Source organism: Notothenia rossii (genome assembly GCF_949606895.1).
Source record: "Notothenia rossii genome assembly, chromosome: 2".
NCBI classification, from domain to species: Eukaryota; Metazoa; Chordata; class Actinopteri; order Perciformes; family Nototheniidae; genus Notothenia; species Notothenia rossii.
The window spans coordinates 31,308,746-31,331,676 of NC_136904.1; the positions used below are offsets into that span (position 1 = coordinate 31,308,746).

Here is a 22,931-nt window from a genome sequence, read left to right on the forward strand (position 1 = left end):
AATAAAAACTAGGGCCGGGACTTTAACGCGTTAATTAAGATTAACTGACACAAAAATTAACGCTTTAAAACAATTAACGCATTTTAATCGCACTTATTTTTGCACCGCGGAACGTTTCTCACTGGATGAGTTTCAGGGGTACCGATTATACTGGAGCACCAGCTAACGTTCAAGACTTCAAACAACAACAAACCACAGTGAACAATAGTCAAACATGAACGAACAAGCTGATGAGACCGCTTTGATTGGCCCCGTGGATGGGACATTTTGTTTTAAAAAACGGACGGATGGAAGCATCGATAAGAGCACGGTTGATTGCAAATTATGCAAAAAGGAATTTGCGTGTCACCGCAGCACATCAAGCCTCAAGTATCACCTCAATGCAAAACCTATAGCAGCTAGCGTGGAAGCTAGCGTGGACGTTAGCCCGACTCGGAGTACAAGGACCCACACCCAATTCGTGTTGATCAAACAGTGGCCTATGCAACAGAGAGATTTTATTTTTCATCAGGATATTGGAAGAATAGGAGGGATTGAGGTCAATCACTGGCACTTTTTTATTTTATTTTAAATGGTACAGTACACTTTATGTTGAACTATTTATTATTTTGTTGGTGCAACTGGCATTTTATGTTGAACTGTTTATTGTTTTGGCCAAGGTCATTGAGAGAGTTGGACTGAAATTGATTAGATTTTTTAAATCAACTGTTGGTAAATCAACAAAGTCTGTTATGGCCTCTGAAGCAACAGAGAGATGTTTTCTAATAGTCAGGGTTTCCAATGTTCTGAATGTACTTGAAAGTATTGTGTTATACGTAAAATAAAAAGTGTTATAGTTTACAGAAGGTCTACCTACCTATAGGCTACCTGAATCTCTGAAATGTACTATATTCCTAAATATGCTATTGCTACACTTTATGGCAAAAATTGCACTTTTCTGTTGGTCTTGGTTAAGTACATCCTTGAAAAAAATAAACAATGTTTTGTTGCTTAAGCTTATGTATTCAGTCATTATTCAATGGTATACTAAAATCCATGTGAAAAAAATTGCTTCTCACTGTTCTCAGGTCAAATATTTATATGTGATTAAAAATGCGATTAATTGCGATTAATTAATTACAAAGCCTGTAATTAATTAGATTTTTTTTTTTTAATCGAGTCCCGGCCCTAATAAAAACATTTTTTAAATTCATAAAAGCATTTCAATTAATATTGGGAGTCATGTCGTTACTTTGTTGAGAATGTGGCCGTGTAATAAGCGGGATAATTTGCAGCGACTTGTTCCTTATGGGGAAAATAACACCCGTCATGTGTGTGTAGAGGTGTGTGTGGTTAAAACACTTTCATGAAGTGAAGGAATTTCCTTCTATAAAACAGCTGTGGGCAGCAGTGAGTGTCACGGACATGAATTCATAGATCAAGGCAGACTGGTGCACACACTCTCCTGTCCTGCCAGGCGACACGCCCGTTCTAAGCCGTGTCCCTCACTCCTCACATCCCAAGCATCCCCGAAAAGTGTAATATGTTGTTAAATCTCAGATGTTATGTTTCAGTTGTGCTCTGTCTATGTTCAGTGATGCAAACTTGTCACCTTTCGGCGAAATTCGCCGTTTTGAATCCAAAATAAGTCGTTTGTGTGATTCATGTAGATCTGCAATACAAATATTTTTGGGGTATGGGGGGGGCTGGGACTCGGAGTAATCTGCGGCCGTGAGCTGTTATGTGCCATCATGACACGCATGGTGTTCTTTTTTTATATATTACAATGAAGTACGAGCTGTGTGCTCGAGTCTTCCTGCCTGTCGGCTCTGCTCATGGATGTATAATAAGGCTCTGCTGCTCCGAGATGATGGTCTAGCTTCAGCAGCTATATTACCTACGGGTGCGTTCGTTAATATTAACTGTGCGTCCGGAGTCACTGTGGCACAGACTGGACCACTGGTGAACAGCTGTTAGAACGGGCCGTTCAGGTGTTCAGAGCAGAGCTCCCTGTCGGAGCGGCAGAGCGTGATGTGAACTGAAAAGTTTTTCTGTGGCAATATTATTTAAGGAATCGTTGAGCTAGCTAGCTAGCATACATTGTCACTATCTGCTAACGTTAGCTTTAGCCTTCTATTTCTAATAGTTTTTTTCATAGGCTATAAACAGAGGTGGTATAAGTATATATATATATTGTACTTGAGTAAAAGTAGAAGTACTCAGATCTTGTACTTGAGTAAAAGTAGAAGTACTCAGGTCTTGTACTTGAGTAAAAGTAGAAGTACTCAGATCTTGTACTTGAGTAAAAGTAGAAGCACACAGATCTTGTACTAGAGTAAAAGTAGAAGTACTCAAATCTTGTACTTGAGTAAAAGTAGAAGCACACAGATCTTGTACTAGAGTAAAAGTAGAAGTACTCAAATCTTGTACTTGAGTAAAAGTAGAAGCACTCAGGTCTTGTACTTGAGTAAAAGTAGAAGCACACAGATCTTGTACTAGAGTAAAAGTAGAAGTACTCAGGTCTTGTACTTGAGTAAAAGTAGAAGTACTCAGATCTTGTACTTGAGTAAAAGTAATAGTACCAGAGTGTAGGAATACTCTGTTACAGTAAAAGTCCTGCATTCAAAATGTTCCTCAAGTAAAAGTAGAAAAGTATTATCATCAAAATATAGTGAAAGTAGCGACAGTAAAAGTAGTCATTGTGCAGATTGGTCCATTTCAGAATAATATATATGATATGTTTTATAATGATTGATCATGAAAGTGTTCTCAAAGCTGGTAAAGGTGCAGCTAGTTTGAATGACTTTGTATACTGCAGGGTAGCTTGTGGATTTACTCCAGGTGGAACTAAAGTCTGATTTAACACTTGATTATATTTCACTTAATTAATCCAGATCTGTGAAGTAACTAAAGGTATTAAATACATGTAGTGGAGTCAAAGTACACCATGTACCTCTGAACTGTAGTGGAGTAGAAGAACAAAGTAGCAAAACATTGAAATACTTAAATAAAGTACAAGTATCTCAAAATTGTGCCCAAGTATAGTACTTGTTGAGTTTATGAACTTAGTTACTTTACACCATGTGGCTATAAAGATAAAAAGACTTAAGCCTTGCACAGAGGCACGAAAATACATTTTCAAAATGCTCAACAGTGCTGCCAAAATTATAAACTGACTGCTACACAATTTAAAATAAATGCTTTTATATATTTCTATTAGATGTGACTCTTTGGCGTTTCTGTTATTATTAACACTGCTGCTTTAGTTGTTCTGACTGCTAAAATCCTCTGTCATTCCGTGGGGTTGGGGAGCCGGGGGCTCGGATCCTTGTCACCTTTTTCATACCTGATGAGTTTGCATCCCTGTATGTTAAAAAGCCTCAGTCACCTTAATTCATGTAATAAAAACATCTCAGGTCAGTAACACTCAAAGCTAAATGTGCAATACCATGTTCAGCTATGTTACTATTTATAATGTTATTGTTGTTACATCAGAAGATGTACATATTGAAATGATTTCTTAACTTACAGTAGGCTATTTTTTTACAATGTGTGTTGGAAGGATTTATTAAATTACAATGAATATTGTCATTGTTGAAGGCTTTTAGAGAAGGGTGAACTATAAGCCTGAATTACATAACATTTTATACCTAAAAGCCACAATAAATAAATCACAATTATTCTAGTTATTTTTACCTCCTGTATTGCTTTCAACCCACCAGCTTTTATGGTGTTGTTACGTCACTAACTGTAAACTTGTCACATACAGTCTATGGTCACTCAGAGTAACCTACTGTTAATTTAGCTGCTGGAGAAGAAAGATCAGGGGGGGAGGGGGGGGAGAGAGCTGTGGTTGATGGGCCATTAGTTGTGTAAATACACAGCTGAGAGCTGCCGTTTCATTCAGACTGTTTAAAAAACGGTAACAACGGACTATTTTTCTTAGCGGATGCATGTCAATTTAAATCAATACATACAACTCTTTTTTAAATCAATAAAAACATTTTCTAAATCCATAAAAGCATTTCAATTAATATTGGGAGTCATGTCGTTACTTTGTTGAGAATGTGGCCATGTAATAAACGGGATAATTTGCAGCGACTTGTTCCTTATGGGGAAAATAACACCCTTCATCCAGATGAGGATCCCTCCGCTACACTTTGGGATCCTGATCGACCGACGAAGCTCCATTAAAATATACATATTTTTGGTGAATTACTGAGTTTAGGCACGTTAATAACGTTTTAATGAAGTTGAATACAGTATATTCATATGTGTCAGTGATTTCATGTCAATTCGGCGAACATAAACATAAATGATCGTGGTGGAGATGATGATTAAATTAGGATTAAAAATCGAGAGCCGGGCTGCATTTCCTCCCGTTCGTTTTTTTCGAATAACAAAATTATTTTGTTAAATAACAAAATGGTGATGTTTTGTAAATGATTACATGTCTCTTATTTAGCACAGTAGTATGATATCCGTGACATATGGATCTTAACAAAGTTCCGCTGTACATCCAGCATACTGTATCTCACTTTATTTCACATGAGCTCCAGTGTGGGACCCCACTGCACCGCCTGGTGGATCAATGATCCATTGCAGCTGGCTTCATTATAATTACATTTATCTATCACGGGGGCGGTCTCAAGTCAAGCTGGAGGTTTTCCCTTGAGCGAGGGCAGATCACGTACCAATCACGACCCTCGCGTTTCAAACTGTCTGAAATGAATCGCTACATCTGTACTCCAGAGGGTTAAGGAAAAGTGTAAGGCCATTGTATTTTAAGACAATGAAGGCAGCCTATATTGATATATTCTTTGATTTATTGATTATATTCAAAGGAATATTTATATTTGGTCCCCTGAATCTGGAATAATGTACAATTTACAGCAAAGCCGAAAAATGTCAGGAACTTTTCATCTACAGATTGCTTTGGTCTGGCTGTACTCTTCACTGATTGGTTACAGACACTTTAAACTTAGTGGCTATGGAATTCAGAAGGAGGGGCTCATTATCATATTAAAAAAACGTGCAAATATTCGCGCTATATTAGCGCTTTTTACGCCCGTTTTTCGCCCGTTTTTAAGCCCGTCAAAAAACGTGCGAAAAACGGGCGTAAAACGCGCGTTTTTACAAAAAAATGGGCGAAATAAACGGGTGAATAGTGGCACATTATTTCCATAGTTCTCACTGTAAGCATCGCGTCGCGATGGAAGCAGTTAATCAAATAATATCCAGGGGATGCATGCAGAGCTGTCATTGACTGAGATAAATAAGTCCGGCCGTGCATCACGACTCTTTGAAACATCACTGTTGCCGGAAATACATCCGCGGAGGAGCCGCATCAGTGTATCCTCGATTATAGCTCCTCCTCGATGCTCGATCCTCGGTCCTCGATGTGCATTTAGAGAAATGAGATGTCCTTCAACATGGCACTAGTTCACCCGTCACCAAAACAAAAATAGATAACGTTTTCTCACAAATTAAACAACGAAATTACCTCAATACTGACATATCTTTTCATGTTCCAGGCATTTTCAAAAGCTGGGAGCAATATTAAAAATTTGCCCAACAGCACTACATTGAAAGGTTGAGAAAAAGCTCAACTTTATGCAAATTAACTATAACGCAATGTGAGATAAGTAAAAGCACTAATCTGCTACAGAAGAGTAGTGTGGATAGCATACAGTAAAGATAAAGGACCACCATGCTAGTCAGGCTTATACATTTGTTTCAATTTGTTCCTAGAGTCTCTAAAAGTACAATGGGAGCCAGAGCCTTTTCTTATCAAGCTCCACTTTTGTGGAATCAGCTTCCAGTTTGTGTTCGGACGGCAGACAACCTATCCATTTTTAAGAGTGCGCTTAAGACCTTCCTTTTTGATAAAGCTTATAGTTAGGGCTGATTAGATTCAGCCCCTAGTTTTGCTGATATAGGCTTAGTTTGTCGGGGGACATCTTACTTCTTCCTTCTCTCTGTCTATACCTGTGTACTCTCATGTTCCGATTAACCCAGCTTCCCCAAATTTCTTTCTTTTTGGTGTCTATATACGCCGGGATCCGGAGTCATGGATGATCCTGCGGTCCTGTGTCATGGATCGTGAGTCCTGGATCTTGAGTCGTGGCTGTGGTCCTGGATCATAAGTCCTGGATGGATATCCTTGTGGATTCATCTTCCTATTATACACACATGCATTTCCAAACATTTGGACTACCTATGTTGCAAATGTATTATCTTTTCAATTTACACACGGCATATATTGCACGTCTGTCCGTCCTGGGAGAGGGATCCCTCCTCTGTTGCTCTCCCTGAGGTTTCTCCCATTTTTCCCTTTAAACTGTGGGTTTTCTCTGGAAGTTTTTCCTTGTACGATGTGAGGGTCTAAGGACAGAGGGTGTCGTATTGTCATACTGATATTCTGTACAAACTGTGAAGTCCACTGAGACAAATGTAACATTTGTGATATTGGGCTATATAAATAAACATTGATTGATTGATTGATTGATTGATTGATTGATTGAATTTGCACGGAAACTTGACTGCACTGGTCAGCAGCAATTTAGCGTGGCTAGCAATGCATTGGTTTGTTGCATTTAATGGAGGGATACATCTTGTTTTACTTTGGTGTGTGCTGTATCTGTAGATATTAATGTCCCATGTTCTCTTGATTGTTATGTTTGTGTTTTTGCCTTCTACTTTAAACCAAATCAACCCTTGAGGGACAATAAAGATGAACTTGCCTGAACTCAGAGTTTAAGTTATTAGCCTAAAGCGGAGCTATCCACCACGCTTTCAGACTTTTATTTTACAGTATATCCCACCACCTTCCCATGGGTAGTTATTAAGCCCTTTTTTGCCAGAAAGTACAAAAAAAGACAGGAAATCTAGGGAAATAAAAAGGCATTAAATGCAACAAGGGTCCCGAGCCAAAAATCACACAATGGACATTGTGGTAATGTGGTATGTGCTTCGACGAAACTACATGGGCACCCCTACTTTACACATTTCTGACCCTTTAGTGGCCATCTATAGTGTTGTGCAATAGCTCCTAATCCTTTGGACAATATTGAACAATAAATATAGATTCCAGATTGTCGAGACATCTAGCGGACAGATAAACAAGCAGGCTGTGTATGCAGCAAACATTTTTTTAAACACTTTAATCAAGTGCCTACAAATTGAATTCATTAGGCAATAAGGCATTGAATTATTATATTAAAACCACAACAAAATACCCCTTTAACACATGAAAGCCAAGCAATAAACTGTTTGATAAAAACAGCTTCTGGTGAGGCATCAGATCATGATTTTAACTAAACACTCCCTGATGGGAGATGACAGACGAGAATCACTGTTAAAGATCATTAGGAGCTCTTCTTTTATTCATTTTAGGACAGTAATCACTGTAATCAGCTGATCAGCTTGCCCTGCCTCATTTCAGGCTGACAGACTTTAGGGAATAAAGTTTCCCATCTGCATGAGACCATCATTAATACAATTCTTCATCATTAAAAACACCTCTGTATTCTACACGGGTTGTTGCAATGATTTTTTTAGCTGCATCGATAATTTTTCTTTAAAAAGGCATCAACAACTACAACAACAGCTTTTTACCTTGGATATTTGTCTGTCTTCATGTGATTATAAGAGTTTTGCTGTTCCCTCTTGAATCAACCTGCTTCATCTGTTTATATTTCATGTAAAAATGTCCTATTGCATCATTACCAGATTGCCTTTTGATAACTGCGTGAGAAATGGCGAGAGCCGGTTGGGTTTACCTCTGGAGGTTATGTGCACATAGAGAGATTGTTTGTTATCCTGCTGTTGGCTCGCAGAGAATAAGTGAAAATTGCCTCTTCGTTTTGTTTCCATTTTTCTCTATATGTTTTTTTCCTGTACGAATAAAAGGACCTGATGGTTACTGTTGATGTCAACCTTAGTGAGAAGGAATGAGATTTGGCTCCATTGTAGCTGCATTTGAAATTTAGAATTGCAATGATCAATTGTTAAAATGTTAAATTAACATTTTACTTGTTTGTATTCACTTGTGTAGAAGTGATGAGTGGTGATATTCTTAACTGTTTCTCATTGCCAACAAATCCCTTTAAAGACGCACACCAGCAAGTCATTGAATCTTCCTAATACATTTAGTTGATGTTGCTAAAGCATGCTAAATTAACTTGATTATTTTGGCCGTAGAGCTCTTTTGTTAAAAACACATGACGAGCCACAATATGACATGTTTCTTCAGACCCATGAATACATAAAGGCTAGCTTATTTTTTATTCCACCCTATTCACCATGCTGCAGCTGTCAACACAAAATAGCGGGCTCAGACTGTCCATCTGGAGCAAACATGAGAATTGCTGGGGGCAAGGCAAGTGCTGAAAATGAGAAATGAAACGGTCCTACAACTCGGGGCGGACACTGTTACTCAGAGTAAAGACCATAAGGCTCCCGCTGCTTTTAACCTAATTGTACTGTATGATCTCTGCCTGTCATCACATATGATTGGCAGCTGATATGTGCATCAACATGTTCAGTCAGTATATGGGATGTGCAGAAGTTTAGCAGTAAAGAAAAAAGGTGGAGATGAAAGAAGATTGGAAAAAAAATAATAAAGCTTTGGAAGAAAATACTGAACAATTACAGAAATGTTAATAGCAACGGGCATGGTTAATGCCTTTTTGATAGTTTTTATATCTAACAAATGAGCTTAGGGCCACAGACCGGAATGGGAAATTGGAAATGATTGAGAGATGGAGCCTGGTTTTGGACTCAAAGATTGGGTAAATAAAACCATTTAAAAACAGTGGTATACTTTAATGAGAAGCATAACTAAAAACCTGAAAGATTCAATGTCTACATTATGTTAGAAATATAACCCAGGTTCATTGGCATTCACCAAGATATACCTCATTTTAAGAAGTGTATCAGAAATGCCATTGTCTTGCTCCTGTAGTTCTGGGAATGGTTTTGGAGGGCAGAGTGGTAATACAGAAGGTGATTACTTTCTTTCTGTTGTTGGCTAAAATGTAGGCCCTTTGTTTGAAAACGTTCTTTCTTTTTTCAACTGAGAGCAATTGTAGAAATTGAGTGATTTTACAAGCGCCAGAAGCGGTGACCTCTGAATTACCACTGTGGTCTGTTTGGAGTAATGGAAAATGTGAAACGCTCCAGCAGATCGAGTACTCATTTAGAAGAAAAGTCTACAATGTAGCTGTACAATCAGCAGTTTGCATTGTGAGATGAGGAGAGTGAAAGCAGTGGTGTTCTGAATGTTTTGATATTCATCTGGGTCATGGTTTTACAGGAACAAGGTCTTGGACTTGGAAAGCTTGAACAAATGTTTTATAACCAGAATCGGACCCAGATAAATCAAACGTGGCAGAAAAAATAAGCATTTCCAGGAAGTTACAGAGAGTAGCGACCTCTTGCATATCATTTTCAACATAATTTGTTTTTCTCTGGGATTTGTAGACTTTTTCACTGCTTTTCTAATGCTGAGTTTTAGAGAAATTCTGAAAGAGCTTGGTGCAGTTTGAACAAACCTTAAACGCAAAAGTGAACATCATAAGCCATGCCTCTGTTTTAGAGAGATAGAGAGATGAACTGATACTTAACTCTGTGCTGCATCACTGTCATTTACTTCATAGCATTTCATGTCCTACAATAGATTACTCCCTTAAGTTGTTAAAAATAACAGTGTCTGAGCTGGAAAAAAGAGTCCTGTCTAACATTGCTGGCATCTTTCTTTACCATTAATTTCCATTGTAGTTTGATTAACATATCCTGATTTTACCTGCACAATTATAACAAACTATGGACTCAGACATGCAATGTGCATCAGCTATAGGTATTTATTGGACAGTAGTGAGCTGTTTCAGTGAGGATTTAAGCTTTAAATGAGGTTAGAAAAAACGTTTGGTTAGAATCGACAGGAAGGTCGATTAAACGCTAATTAAGGACCACTTCAGTCCTAAAACCAATCTGCCGAGTTGGTATATGTTAAGGATAATTGGCCTTAAAGTCTGATAAGAGGCGTGTTTAAAGATCTCAGGGATATCAGGATCAAGGTTTCATTTGTTGTTACCTGTTAACTGTTTAACCATAATGATTTTGAGTAAGAGAGTCGAATATACTGACAAGACAGGTTTTACAGTTGCTTGGTTGCCTACATGTTGTTCCTCTTACAGTAAATGTGTTCAGTAGAATTTCAAATAACCAGGATGGAGTTAACGTTTAAAATGAAGTAGATTTGGTTCAGTTTGTACGGAAAAGGATTAGGGCCAAATGGTAACATTTTTATGAGATCTGATTTTATTCTTTTTTTTTTTTTGTTCAAATTTTGGAATTTAACACCAGAGAAAGTGGCTCTAATCCCCTTAAATTAGTTTGACTCTGAAAAGCTGTTTTAAATTGCTTTAAAATTGTCAGGACTTATCTTTCAAGAAGTTATTACTTGAAGAAATCGTTATATTTTGACTTTTGTCATGTGACAATTAGCCTAACCAAACTTTGCCAACTTGTGTTTTATGGTAACACTTTATGGCAAGGGTACATGAATCATGCATGACTTAATGCATGAAAAAGCATGAATTCATTCATGTAGTACTTCATGAACTATCAGTAATGTACAGGTATTAATGGCATCTCATGCATGACTTAATGCAGGAAAAATACCTTAATTAATGCATCAACTAAGGTATCTCAATCATCATGACTTCTGAGTTATTAATGATGTTCATGTCTTCTTCATATAGATCTGCAGTTAAAGTGTCAGGCCAAAAAACTGACCAGTCACAGCAAGTGTTGTATACATGATTAACTAAGCATGACTTTGTCATTACTTCATCATGATTGTCATCTGTCACAGCAGTGCATGTATTGTATTGAATTCAAAGTGTTGCAATCATGATTAACTACAAATCAATAATTTGCCAGCTTATGGGAACCGAACTGAGAAACCTTTGAAAGAACATCTTGCAGTTATAGAATGGACTTACTGGCTATGAACAGGCATAAGAAAGGACCTCTCGGTCGTTGACTGAAGGGCATTCGGGTCATGTTTCCCTGATTGAACCACCAAGAGCTCACTGACTTCAGATATGAAGAAGATGGACGTTTCAAGATAGCCCCTGTTCGTGCCTCACATCTATTATCATTACATATGAGTCAGGAGTTTTTTTCTGAAAGATGAATCCCTGATGATCTACACACGCAAGTAATTTCAGTGCATTTTATCTGTTGTGGTCGAGTTAAAATCACAAATAATTCAACTGCCATCTTGTATCTTTGCCGAAATGTTTTATTGCTTTCTTATGTGACATGATATGTGAAAATGTGATCTTGTTGGCTTTGGATTATACATTAAACTTTGTTAATGAATGAGTTATCTTAAACGGTTTGTGAGCTTTAAAATAAGTAGATACAAAAAAAAAAGTCCTGACTAAATAATTGATAATAGAAATTAAGTCCAAAATTATGATCTAATTTGCATTTGTAATATTGCCAAATACATGATGCCTAAATAGACATAAGGGCTGACTTTGTTTGAGGGATCACAAAGATGATTGATGCATGAGCACCAAATGGTTAATAACGGTGATTTTACATAGGCCATTAATCATATGTTATTTATCAGTGTAAACGACGGAACAGGTCACCACTTTATTTGAAGGGGCACAAACATGATGAAGCAATGACACAATAATGCTTTGTTAATCATTACAACACTTTGAATTGCTGTGACTGGTCAGTTTGTTGGCCTGCAGATCTATATGAAGAAGACATGAACATCATTAATAACTCAGAAGTCATGATGATTGAGATACCTTAGTTGATGCATTAATTAAGGTATTGTTCCTGCATTAAGTCATGCATGAGATACCATTAATCCTTGTACATTACTGATAGTTCAGGAGTACTACATGAATGAATTCATGCTTTTGCATGCATTAAGTCATGCATCAATTCATGATGATTCATGTACCCTCACCATAAAGTATTACCTGTTTTATAACCTACAAACACAATTAAGGACACCTGACTGTCATCAAACAGCTTTCAGCACAATAACAGATTATTAAATTGCTCTCGACAGGTTTGTATAACATGATCGTGCTCCTAAATAGCTGTAATGCCCATGACACATCAGAAAATAAAATACCTGAAGAGACAGGAATCAAAGGACAGCCAGACTATGTTCAAACATACCTGAGGTTAATTAGATACCATTTAAAATGAGGTTCTGCCCAAACACTTAATATTTGAATTACTAAGCAATAATTATCATTTAAACCTACAATTCACACTCAGGGTCTTTTTTTTTTTTTCTACTGTAATGAATAGGACACCTTGGTGATTTCAAGCCTGCTTGGATCCACTACAAGTATTAGACATACGGACAAACGGAGCCATAAGCAATAAAAGGAAACCCCTCCTGACCCAGTTAGACCAAATATAATGTGGACAAGTCCTGACTGAGGTCCTGAACCAGGTGCCAAGTAGATATACTCTAAGGCTCAATACTATCAGCTAAACATAAAAAAAAAAAACGTATCTGGGAACCAAGAATGTCCCTGAACCAAATGTCATGAATAAAACATCCGATAGCTGTTCAGTTATAATATAAAATTGCATATTTCTAAGAACTGAGCAGTTTTCTAGCACTGTACAATTGGAGCGCTTGCATCTGTTTATATAAGAACTGTTTCACTTTGGAAAAAACTGACAGGTCAACAGATCCAATATGTACCCACAGTTTGATAACAAAATACAATTGGATAGCATTGAACATCATTTAACATTGGGTCGGGCTGCACGATTAATATATAACTAGTCTCAAACACACGTTCTGCTTACCGTTATTAAATTACTATGGTTGACTGACATATTTATGCTTAAAATGTGTGCTCTGCTCATGGACTATCCTTTACAGTATGATTTGGCTCTAGTCCATGGTAAAAGGGTCATATACAACAGTAGAAGAGCAAAACGAAAATACAGAAAATGTTTCATCCATAAAAGCAATTAATATTTGTGATAAACAATTGCTTTCTAAATATCAATTTTAAAATAATCGTGATTATCATGTTCACCATTATGGTCCCGACATTGGGACAGAGAGACGAGGTTGACAATCTGGGTTTCAATGTAGGATGTAATAAGTAGGTCAGTGCCCTTCTTGAAAAACTGAACTGTATTTATCACAGAAATGCCTGCAATGTAAACCAATCTTGTAAAAACTATACAAAATATATTAAACTCTATAACACACATCTACCCAATTACCTTTTATCAGCAACTCCACACGTCCGCTTTCCCTGATCTGGCTTTCAATTAGTGCATGGTGTATTATTCTGGTGAAAATCTATTCCCTAAAGAAAACCATCTGTTGTTTGTGAAAGACTGGCTAACTGGGCGACTGCAAAGACTGGTCCCAGTGTCCAGCCAAAGACACTGCCAGAGCCCTCTCTTTCTCTTTCTCTTTCTCTCAGTGCTATTGACACTAATTGGACCACCACATTGCCCCTTTTTTTCCAAGCCATTGGACCAGCTCTACAATATGTTCCACAGCAATTTATGCAATCACACTGATGAAATATGATATATTGAGCTCAGGGCACAACATGATTGGATAAAGCGTACATAAATCATATTGAATAATCACTGACCCAATCAGCCACAGGGGCTCCAGCACAGCTTCCACTCGGTAATCATGACCTGTCTGTTACAAGCCTTTTACAAGATAAACTTCCCTCAAACTTTTTCAAAAGGGACTTGGTAGTTGGGGTTACTTTGGCTGTGGTTGTGCTGTGGATCCATCTGGGTCAACGGGCCATGAAAGCAGCACAAGTGTGGGCGAAGTGTTAAATAGGTCACTCACAACAGTAGCATCCTGTCCAACACTCACAGGTCCATTTTTCCTACTGGATTAATCTCCTGTTTCCCACACTATCTGCCTGCAGCACCTCAAGAAAAACAGGGTAGGGAGAGCAGCTATGAGTGTGTGTGTGGGTGTGTGTACCAAGTAAAACGTGAGGTTGTGAATCCCTTAGTGCCTTCATTATTGAATCTTGGACAGCTTTACCTCGGCAGAGTTGGCCAAGCTGCCCTGCGTTCATTCATACAGAGCCAGTGGCACATGGAGCCAAACACTCTAGAAAATAAAAACACACACACACACACACACACACACACACACACACACACACACACACACACACACACACACACACACACACACACACACACACACACACACACACACACACACAAACCGAACAATAGCATTCTGCCGATATTCAGTGCAGTGCAGTTTATTTGGGATTCAGGCTGCTGGAGTTGGTAGCAGTATCTTTGAATTTGAATATATTCATGGCAAAAAAGTAGAAAGAGACTGAATGTTTCTCACCAACATAACATACAGGTAGGGAAAGCAAGCTGAGAAAATTTAATGGTGTAATGTGAATCTAAATCATACTGCCTCCGAAAACTGAGCCAAACCTACATTAATTACAAAAAGTTTCAAATATGATGATAACATTTTCACTGCTGATTTTCCTGGCAGTTTGTCGGGAAGTGAAGCCAAGCAGGACCAAAACAGAACAGTCTTTCTCTTGAGCAGTCATCGGGATCTCTTCCCCTCTGTCTCTCACTCTGTAATCACTTTCTTGACATGTATCCTCTTTTAGGGCACTGCAGACATACCAAAGAAGTACCAACAAATATGTTGTAGTCCTTTATAGAGTGCTGAGAAGCAAACAAATGACCTTCTAACACTGGTAACACATCTTATTATCAATAGAGTTAATATTCTGCCACGCTTTTCTTCCCATCATGATGCCTGCTTTGAAATTAAAATCTAAACTGTGCCCTTCAGGGTCCTTTCACATGATAGCCCCTTTGACCACCAGTTGTTGGGATTACACTGGATGCCATTGAAGATGCTGTAGTAATCCAACACAGACAAGAGCACTCCAGTGTGTCCAGGAAGAGCCCGAGCATCTGCTGCTTGGGACAGATTCAATGTGGAGTAATTATGAGGAGGCTCCCCTGAGTGTTGTGTCTCAGCTAATACTGTGACACTAAAAGGTGTGGCGCTGCATGGATTTGCTCACACTAACTAATGAAACAAAGGGCGTGCGTGTGCGTGTGTTCACAGCCATGGCACAGAAGACAAAGACATTTCGGAACTTGAGCAGCGCGACTAATGAGGAAGAAATTGTCAGCGTGCGTGTGTGCGTGAGTTACCTCGGAAGAGAAAGGCTTTGCTGCTGTTGTGAAGCCCTGCCACTTGGGTAATTCCATAGGTGGCATTTGCCAGGTCAAGTTCGTTGATGATATCAATCTGGTAGTCTTGATCTGATTCAAACGCCAAAGCTGTGGGAGAGAGATGAAGGTTAGGCGAGCTGAAAGATTATCAGTCAGGGTTTAAACTAAAGTCCACAGTTATTTCACTGCGTATGTGCATTGCACTGTTTAAAATGGAGTTCTGGGGGAAAGTCACGCTGTTTTATGTACACGCATATTGCCTATAGTGCGCACTAACATGCACCGTATTTGCCCGCAGCGAACACCTGTTCTCCCCACGGACACGGTGCGCCCACGTTAAGATAAAAAGTCCTATCTATTTTTAACATAAACGCACCCTGATTTTATTTGATTTTTTGAATCTGAAGTTAACAAAATAAATACATAAAAGCAATACAGTTCAGAGACACTACCATAAACACCTGACATAGGCTACTCGAGCGCAAGGTGCAAACTGAGAAAAGACCATAAGAAGCGCTTATCAGTCGCACCAGAAATCCTCATTGTGATCACAGAGTGCCACAAGCAGCGTGTTCTTTACCTGGTTTGGTAAAAAAGAAAAGAAAAAACAAAGCCACGTAAATATCCATTTGTGTTTGGAGTTGCGCTACAGAGTCCTCAGCCGTGCGCTCCGCTGCTGCTTATCCACACACAACCCGCTCTGGTCCGTCTGGCGCTGTGCTCACCTCGCCTGGATATGGAGGAGCGGAGGAACGGTCCACATCACAAGAGCGGGGGTTCCCTAACTGCAAGACCACATCAATTTACAGTGTTTGGACGTGTCCAATCACTCCTTGTATGGCATCTACAGCGCCATTCACCCACGTTTATTCAGGATATTTTTTAACTGGACTTCAAACGGGGAATCTAAACATATTATTAACCATAAATCAAAAGAGATCCCCTCCGTTTAGACTACAGAAACTGCCAATTTCCGAGATGAGAAAAAGGCTTTACAAAGGAAAGTTAGCGAGTGGAGGATGTGTGACTTCTCTGTAATAGATAGGGAGGCTGCTCTCACTTGTCACTGTAGATGATTTCAAAGAATCTCAATCTCATGGGACAAATTAGCAACACTGCAGCTGACAGAGTAGAAAAGTTTTTTTTTTTAACCGTATTGAGATGCTTTAGCCTGCGAAATAGAAGTTTTCTCTCAGTGAGGAATTTGTGAAATACCACCAAATTGGAGTCCTGCATGTGCTCTTCTGCTTCACCCCCATCACTTACTCCAGATTCTAAATCAACCTATACCTCCACCCCCTCTACGCCTCAGAGAATCCCTGGGATTTATAAGCACTGCTGCTCCAGTCCTCTCTCCTCTGGGGCCTGTCCTTATTGAGAACCATTAATCATACCCCTCTCCTCCCTGCCTCTAATGTGTGTACATTGTCAGGTTGTCCGGGGTTACCTGCATCTACACAAACCAGTGAGGGAGAGAACAGCTCCTTACTGATTATGGCAGTTACACTCAGTGTGTTCTACACCAGGAATAGTGTTATGTCTGTGTTGGGATTCAGGTCACCTTTCCATGCATTCACATTAAACTGTAAAAAATAGCAGCATTCTGCAACCACTGATCCATAACCAAAAAATCTTCAAGGGGAAAATAAACACATTATTTGAAATTACAGGTTGCAGGGCGGAGAGGAGTAGGTAGGGAAGGATCATTTAAATCAGTTCAGGCAGGTACCTGCCTGAAAGGCTTTTAACACGTATGCAAGTGTCTCTAGATCATCTGCACTTTCTGTCTCTTTTCTTTCTCCTCTGGGGCATAGCAGATGTACATCCGGGCTCAAGGTAGAAGGAAGATGTTGCACATTTCAACATAAACAGGAAGCATGGTGTTACTCTAATGGTCCAAATGGGCCCAAATCTCACATGCATGGATAAAGGTTAAAGCCTGAGGACTTTCCCTTATGTGACAAACATCCAACGATATACAAAAACTGTACATTGTGAAGTCTAGACTTGATACAGTACATCTACATAATGTAAGCAATGTTCTCTTTCGCCACATAGCGGACAAAGAAAGTTGTTCAAGATTCACAATATGTTACTTCCAGCGGATCACACTCTGTGGAAGACATACCGTTCACTCGTTGCCCAATCTTCAATGGTCACTGCCAATTACTGCATCGTCAACCGGCGTCCTTCCAATATCCCAGTTAGCATGGATTTGCAAAGATCAGTGCATCATTGCCTCCAACATATTTACATTATCCCTATTTACTTGAACTCATCAGATTTTACCATGACTTATACTGTTCTCTTGTGGCTGTCTGAATCGACAAGGATCTTTTTCTGAGCCTCTGTCAGCTGTCATTTCATGGCCTCATTGATGCTTCAACCTCAAGGTTAAGACTATTCCCAAATGAGAAACTACAACATTGGTTGCTTGTTCAAAGGGTTTAATGAAAGTTTTTCTGACAAGGAGGAGTTGTTGCGAGGTAAGAAATGACGTCCCTCTCTCAGAAGCAGTCGTAAATTGCGATGATGCTGATAGGAGCACTAGATCCCTCTCATATCTTTGAAAGCAATACATGTTTAGCTACGACAGGCAGGTCTATAGCTCATTGTGTCAGTTTGAAAGGTTTCACCAGCCTTTGGTGGCCATAGTTTTCACCTTAAATGTTGGCATTGAGTTAGTATGTATTCAGGCAGCATGACCAAGATGAAGCACTTTTTTAACATTAAAGCATGTAAACATATCACAGTACAGACAAAAAATACAAATATGAACCTATAAGAGAGCATAATAAGGCCCTTTTAATGTTCATGGGAATTGGCAAAAGGAGCATGGGAAAGAGATAATGGTCTAAAAAATGGAAATAACCTCTAAACTGATTCACGTATCATTGCCAGTGTCATTAATAGTTTGTGATAAACTAAGAGGGGGCACACAATCTCCGAGACACGTGCACAAACGTACACACACACGCAGTACGTGACAGTTACAATGTCATTCTATTTCACCCAAGGCAACATATTCAGCTCAAGTAAGCCTATGTAAACCCACTCCTGGAAATAAAATGTCAAACATGTCACAGACAAACAGCAAACAACAAACAGGTTAGTGCACGTGTCAGCCTTACATTCTGACATTGCATCCTCATTCTGCCAGTGACCTACAACTTGACAAAGAGTCATCAGTATTCATTCTTAAAAATACCAGTAGCAGTACCGTCCCAATTCTTAGAGATTTTAAGTGATTATTGTTAATTCTGTAACTAATAAATGTATATTTTATATAAATAAAACAATTGCTCTTTTTGGAATGTGCCAGCGGTCTGCTATTGTTATCATAGAGTTTGGAAGCATCATTGGACTTACCAGACTTTTTATAACAGTGACGGTTTTCCTATTACTACACAATTTAGCCTGACCCTTTTACAACATGTTGGTTATAATTTGAAGCCCAGTAAAGTTATAACATTTTCACAATGGATTCTCCTCAGCAAATACTCATATTTACCCGCCCAAAAAAAAGAGAGGAAAGTACAATTGCAGATCATTCCATACAGGAAACACCAAGTAAACAAACACAAAAACCAGAGCGACAGAGAAAGTATGGACTGGCAGCAACATGACTGTCAACAAGATTAGCTCTATAATTTAGTCCCATTCTGCAGATTGCAGCATGGCAGTGTGGCCCAGCTGTTTTCAATCTGTGCTTGTCAATGTATGCCTGCCACATTCATACACCGCGAGGTCAGCGGATGAGGTGCAAACCGAAAAGCCTTTCTTATCAGGAAACAGGCTAGCGAGACATCCAATTGCGCGCAAACAGAAGTGACCTCAAAAGCAGCACTCGGAAAGCTAATTTGCCATGGCTCTTAGCTTCCGGACGGAGATAGAGGCCAAAGTTTATATTCTCTCGAAAAAGAACAGGAGTCGAATTAAACCCAGAAGAAGCGAGATATGGCTCAGTCCCTGAGGATATAAATGACATTCAGCAGAGCTTCTATTTGACATGATGGGTCTCTTTATGCTCAATCATTTTCCTACATTGTTTTATGTGTACCTCACGCATCAGCATGATAATGGAGGTGTTATAGTTATAGGAAAAGTAATAAGGCCTGATGAGCTCTGATACTTTTAGGAACTAAGAGCAGCACTGGGCAAGTGATAGGCATTGGTTTTAGGAAAAACATTTTCATCTTTGGCAAAAATGGCCTTACATTGAATCATGCATATCAATTCAGGCCGTGTGTATGTAGTGCAAAGCTCATTTTCTTGAGAACACATTGGATACTCAAAATCAGCAAATGTTATATAGAATCTTACTCCCATAAGTGAATCAAATTATTCAGAACGCACAGTGTTCTTTGTAGAAGCAGACAGAAGATTGTGTAGCAGGGCTCCGCGAAGATTGGAGACTATTCACACACGTGTTGCGTCTTAGAAGCTGCACGTTTTAATACAAAGCAGTTATCATGCTCTTTTTTTTGCATCTGTTCCTTTTACTGACCCTTATTTACAAAACGATTCAAATTTGGGACATACTGGGCAATCTGGGAAATAATGAGTGTAGGTAACATCTAAATGAAATGCAATTAGCAAAGTAACTCATGATAGACAGATCGGTGAATATGTCTGTATCTACCAGTACTCCATTAATCACAGTGTTAAAACTCTCAATATGACAAAGCCCAACTTGCATCCTGGTTATTGTGTCATCGTGTGTTCCACAGCAGAGTGTGCCATGCTCACTTTAATCTCTGCGATTGTACATCACCGCCTTCATCTAATATGAAGTGGGGTTCACTGAACTTGCCTTTCTGTCAGACATGGCTGTGTACAGCTTAATAATCACCTTGACCCCTCAATTAAATTACTGTTTTGTACCTCTGCAGTCATATGGTGGACACAAGATATGTGAATGATAACGCCTGTATACCCAGAAATAAAATGTGTGATTGTAGAAAGGGTCGGAGGTGACAAAAAGAGAGAAAGGGAATGGCACAGGATGTTTGTTTTCTATGGTACATCAGATAACTGCATACCAGGGAAGAATTTTCAAGTGAAAACCAATTAAGCTGTGGTGAACATGAAAGCCTCAGACATCCTTGGCGGTACTCAAATGAGAACAATAATTGTGTTTCCAGAGAATAAGCTTGAACTTGTTTAAGAATGATGATGGTTTAAGTGGGTATTTTTGCACAGACTGAGGGTTTGGTCCTTGGAATACCCAATTAATTACTTGCACATTGGTCTTGCAACATGATCTGCAAAAATGTTCTAATCTATTCTACTCAGTTGATTCTTGCAGTATTTTTATTTTATTTTAATTTTTTTATTTGTTTTATTGTTATCCCGGAAGAGTCTCAACTAACAAATGGGGGCTCGTCCGAGATGAAATGTCCATGAGGTGAGGTAAATGTGTAAGTATTTGCCTGTATCTAGTGGCCGTTGTTTGCTTTGTATTGACTTTGTTTGAGTTAATGTGTGGTTGTTGCTGTTTGTTTGGTTGGGCATTTGATTGTTTCCCCAGTTTCATTTTTGAGTACCCTGACTATTAAGTAACCAGGCAGGTTTGAAGATCTTGCCACTTTTTAGTTTTGCCTTTCTTATTTTTGGTAGTAACCCTGAGTGGGGGTACGCTTTAGTGTATATCCTATATAACTATGTTGCAATGTTTGAGGAGCTTGGGACTTAAGATTTGCATTGCCATTTATACACTGTAGCTACTGTGCATATGACAATAAAGCCTTTGAATCTTGAATGGGGCTGGCTTTCATTATAACTGGCATACAACGATTACAATGCTTTCTCTCTAAAGTTAAAACTGTAAAGTGGAGGTGAAGCTTCAGTAAACAGTATGTGTTGATCTGTTGAGCTGCTCATGAGAGCTGTAGGTCCAGTTGGCTTTAATAGGTCGAGTGGAGGGGTTGTGGAAAATAGAAGGAGGTTATGAGTCTGCACCATGAGGCAGCTCCTGGGGGACGTCTTAATGGCACTCATGGGAATCAATGCTTTATCTTAACACATTTTGTTGAGTCTATCTTTTCCAGGAATAATGATTACTACTACTGAAGATGCTTAGAGGTAAAAAAAAGAATCACCAATGTTAAAGTGTGACGCCAGCAACTACAAAGGATGCTATTCAATAAGATTGTGATTGGGCTGCATCTGTTCCACAAAACATAACTTTTTGAACTGTGTGTATTTTTGCACCACAATTTGGGAAAATGTTTCTCTTCATTCAATAATAGAGAGCGAGGAAATGGCGAGAAAGAGTGTTAGTTTTTGTCACTCCAACCTGCTTTGAGAGCAGAATAACTTATTGATTAAAATGGCACCACTTCAGTGTACCAGTACATTGTTCACCAAAACTGTAGCTGGGAAGTCATTTTCCAGGAGGCACAGAAACCTCTCAGCTCTGGACATGATGGAAATTGTCCTAAAGCAAGTTTGATTCCTTTGACCAAAGAAAGCAGCAGTTATCCCAAGCATGACCCACTTTTGTTCTCAACTTTCTTCAGGTGGAGGTAAACATGCTTGCTAGACTTGAAAAAACAGCGTGAGTGATAGGAAAAACTTCAGCTGTATCATTGTACCACTAAAGACCAGCAATAAACAGAAAAGACAAGAAAAATGCTAAAAAAATGTATAGCAACCGCTAGTCGCTCATCACATGTTGCCCTCCTGTTAAGACTGCATAATAATGCTTTCTCAAGTATGAAAGTCTAAGCTCCATTATTCATAAATCTTGGGAAATCTCTTGAAAAGGTCAAAATAAACTGTGAATTGATCCTACCAACTAAAAGGTTTTGCATATGGTTCCAAATGCAAGTCCATCTCCATAGACACTCATGTTTAAATGCCCAACTTTAAAGCAGAAATGTTTACTGCCGATTACAAAAAAAAAGTTTTGTCTCTTTAGCTGATTTTAAATGTGTCAATATCCCAGCTAGCAGGGAACGTTCTCACAACTTTGGCTAACATTACCTACAGGTTCTAATAAGGTTTTAAAGAAACGTTTTAATCTGATGTTCAAAGATCCTTTTTAGGATGTTTATTTTTTCAAATAATGTTCCTATAAGGTTTAAGGTTAACTAAGACATAACGTTTTAACTGCAACATTCAGAGGATGTTTTGAGGATGTTATTGAGGCCTGAGATGACAGAAAGTTTTTTTATAAAATGTTCCTTTAATATGATATGTTAACAAAGGTGGAACGTTTTTCCTCCAATATTCTAAGGATGTGTTTTGGACGTCGTTGGGTAACTAATTAAAGATGTTCTTTATAAAAACGTTCCCTCAATGTTACATGATAACAAATTAATAACATTCTCTAAGCAACATTCAGAGGATGTTTTCAGGATGTTATTGAGGCCTGAGATGACAAAGTGTTTTACAAAATGTTCCTTTAATGTGATAAGTCAGCAAAGGTGGAACGTTTTGCCTCCAACATTCTAAGGATGTGTTTTGGACGTTGTTGGGGTAACACATTAAAGATGTTCTTTATAAAACATTTCCTCAATGTTACATGATAACCAAAGAAGAACATTTTGAAAGTAACATTGGGATCATGTTTTCAGGGGGCTATTCTTTTTTTTTTTCTAATTTCCTGTGATGCGAAATATTAACACGGTCATGGTCAACGTCAGATTTATTTGTAGTGCGCTTTAAAA

General features: G+C 38.7%; 1 protein-coding gene across 1 annotated transcript in view; it reads right to left on the bottom strand.

Moving 5' to 3' along the window:
• Positions 1–16,021, bottom strand: part of LOC307030154 (protein kinase C-binding protein NELL1-like) — a gene marked incomplete at its 5' end in the record, with an annotated part of 327,739 nt that extends 311,718 nt beyond the window's left edge. The window contains 5 exon segments of the mRNA XM_079666422.1: positions 15,238–15,366; positions 15,839–15,907; positions 15,910–15,940; positions 15,942–16,003; positions 16,006–16,021. Coding sequence (XP_079522548.1) covers positions 15,238–15,366; positions 15,839–15,907; positions 15,910–15,940; positions 15,942–16,003; positions 16,006–16,021 — 307 coding nt within the window.
• Positions 16,022–22,931: the final 6,910 nt, after the last annotated feature.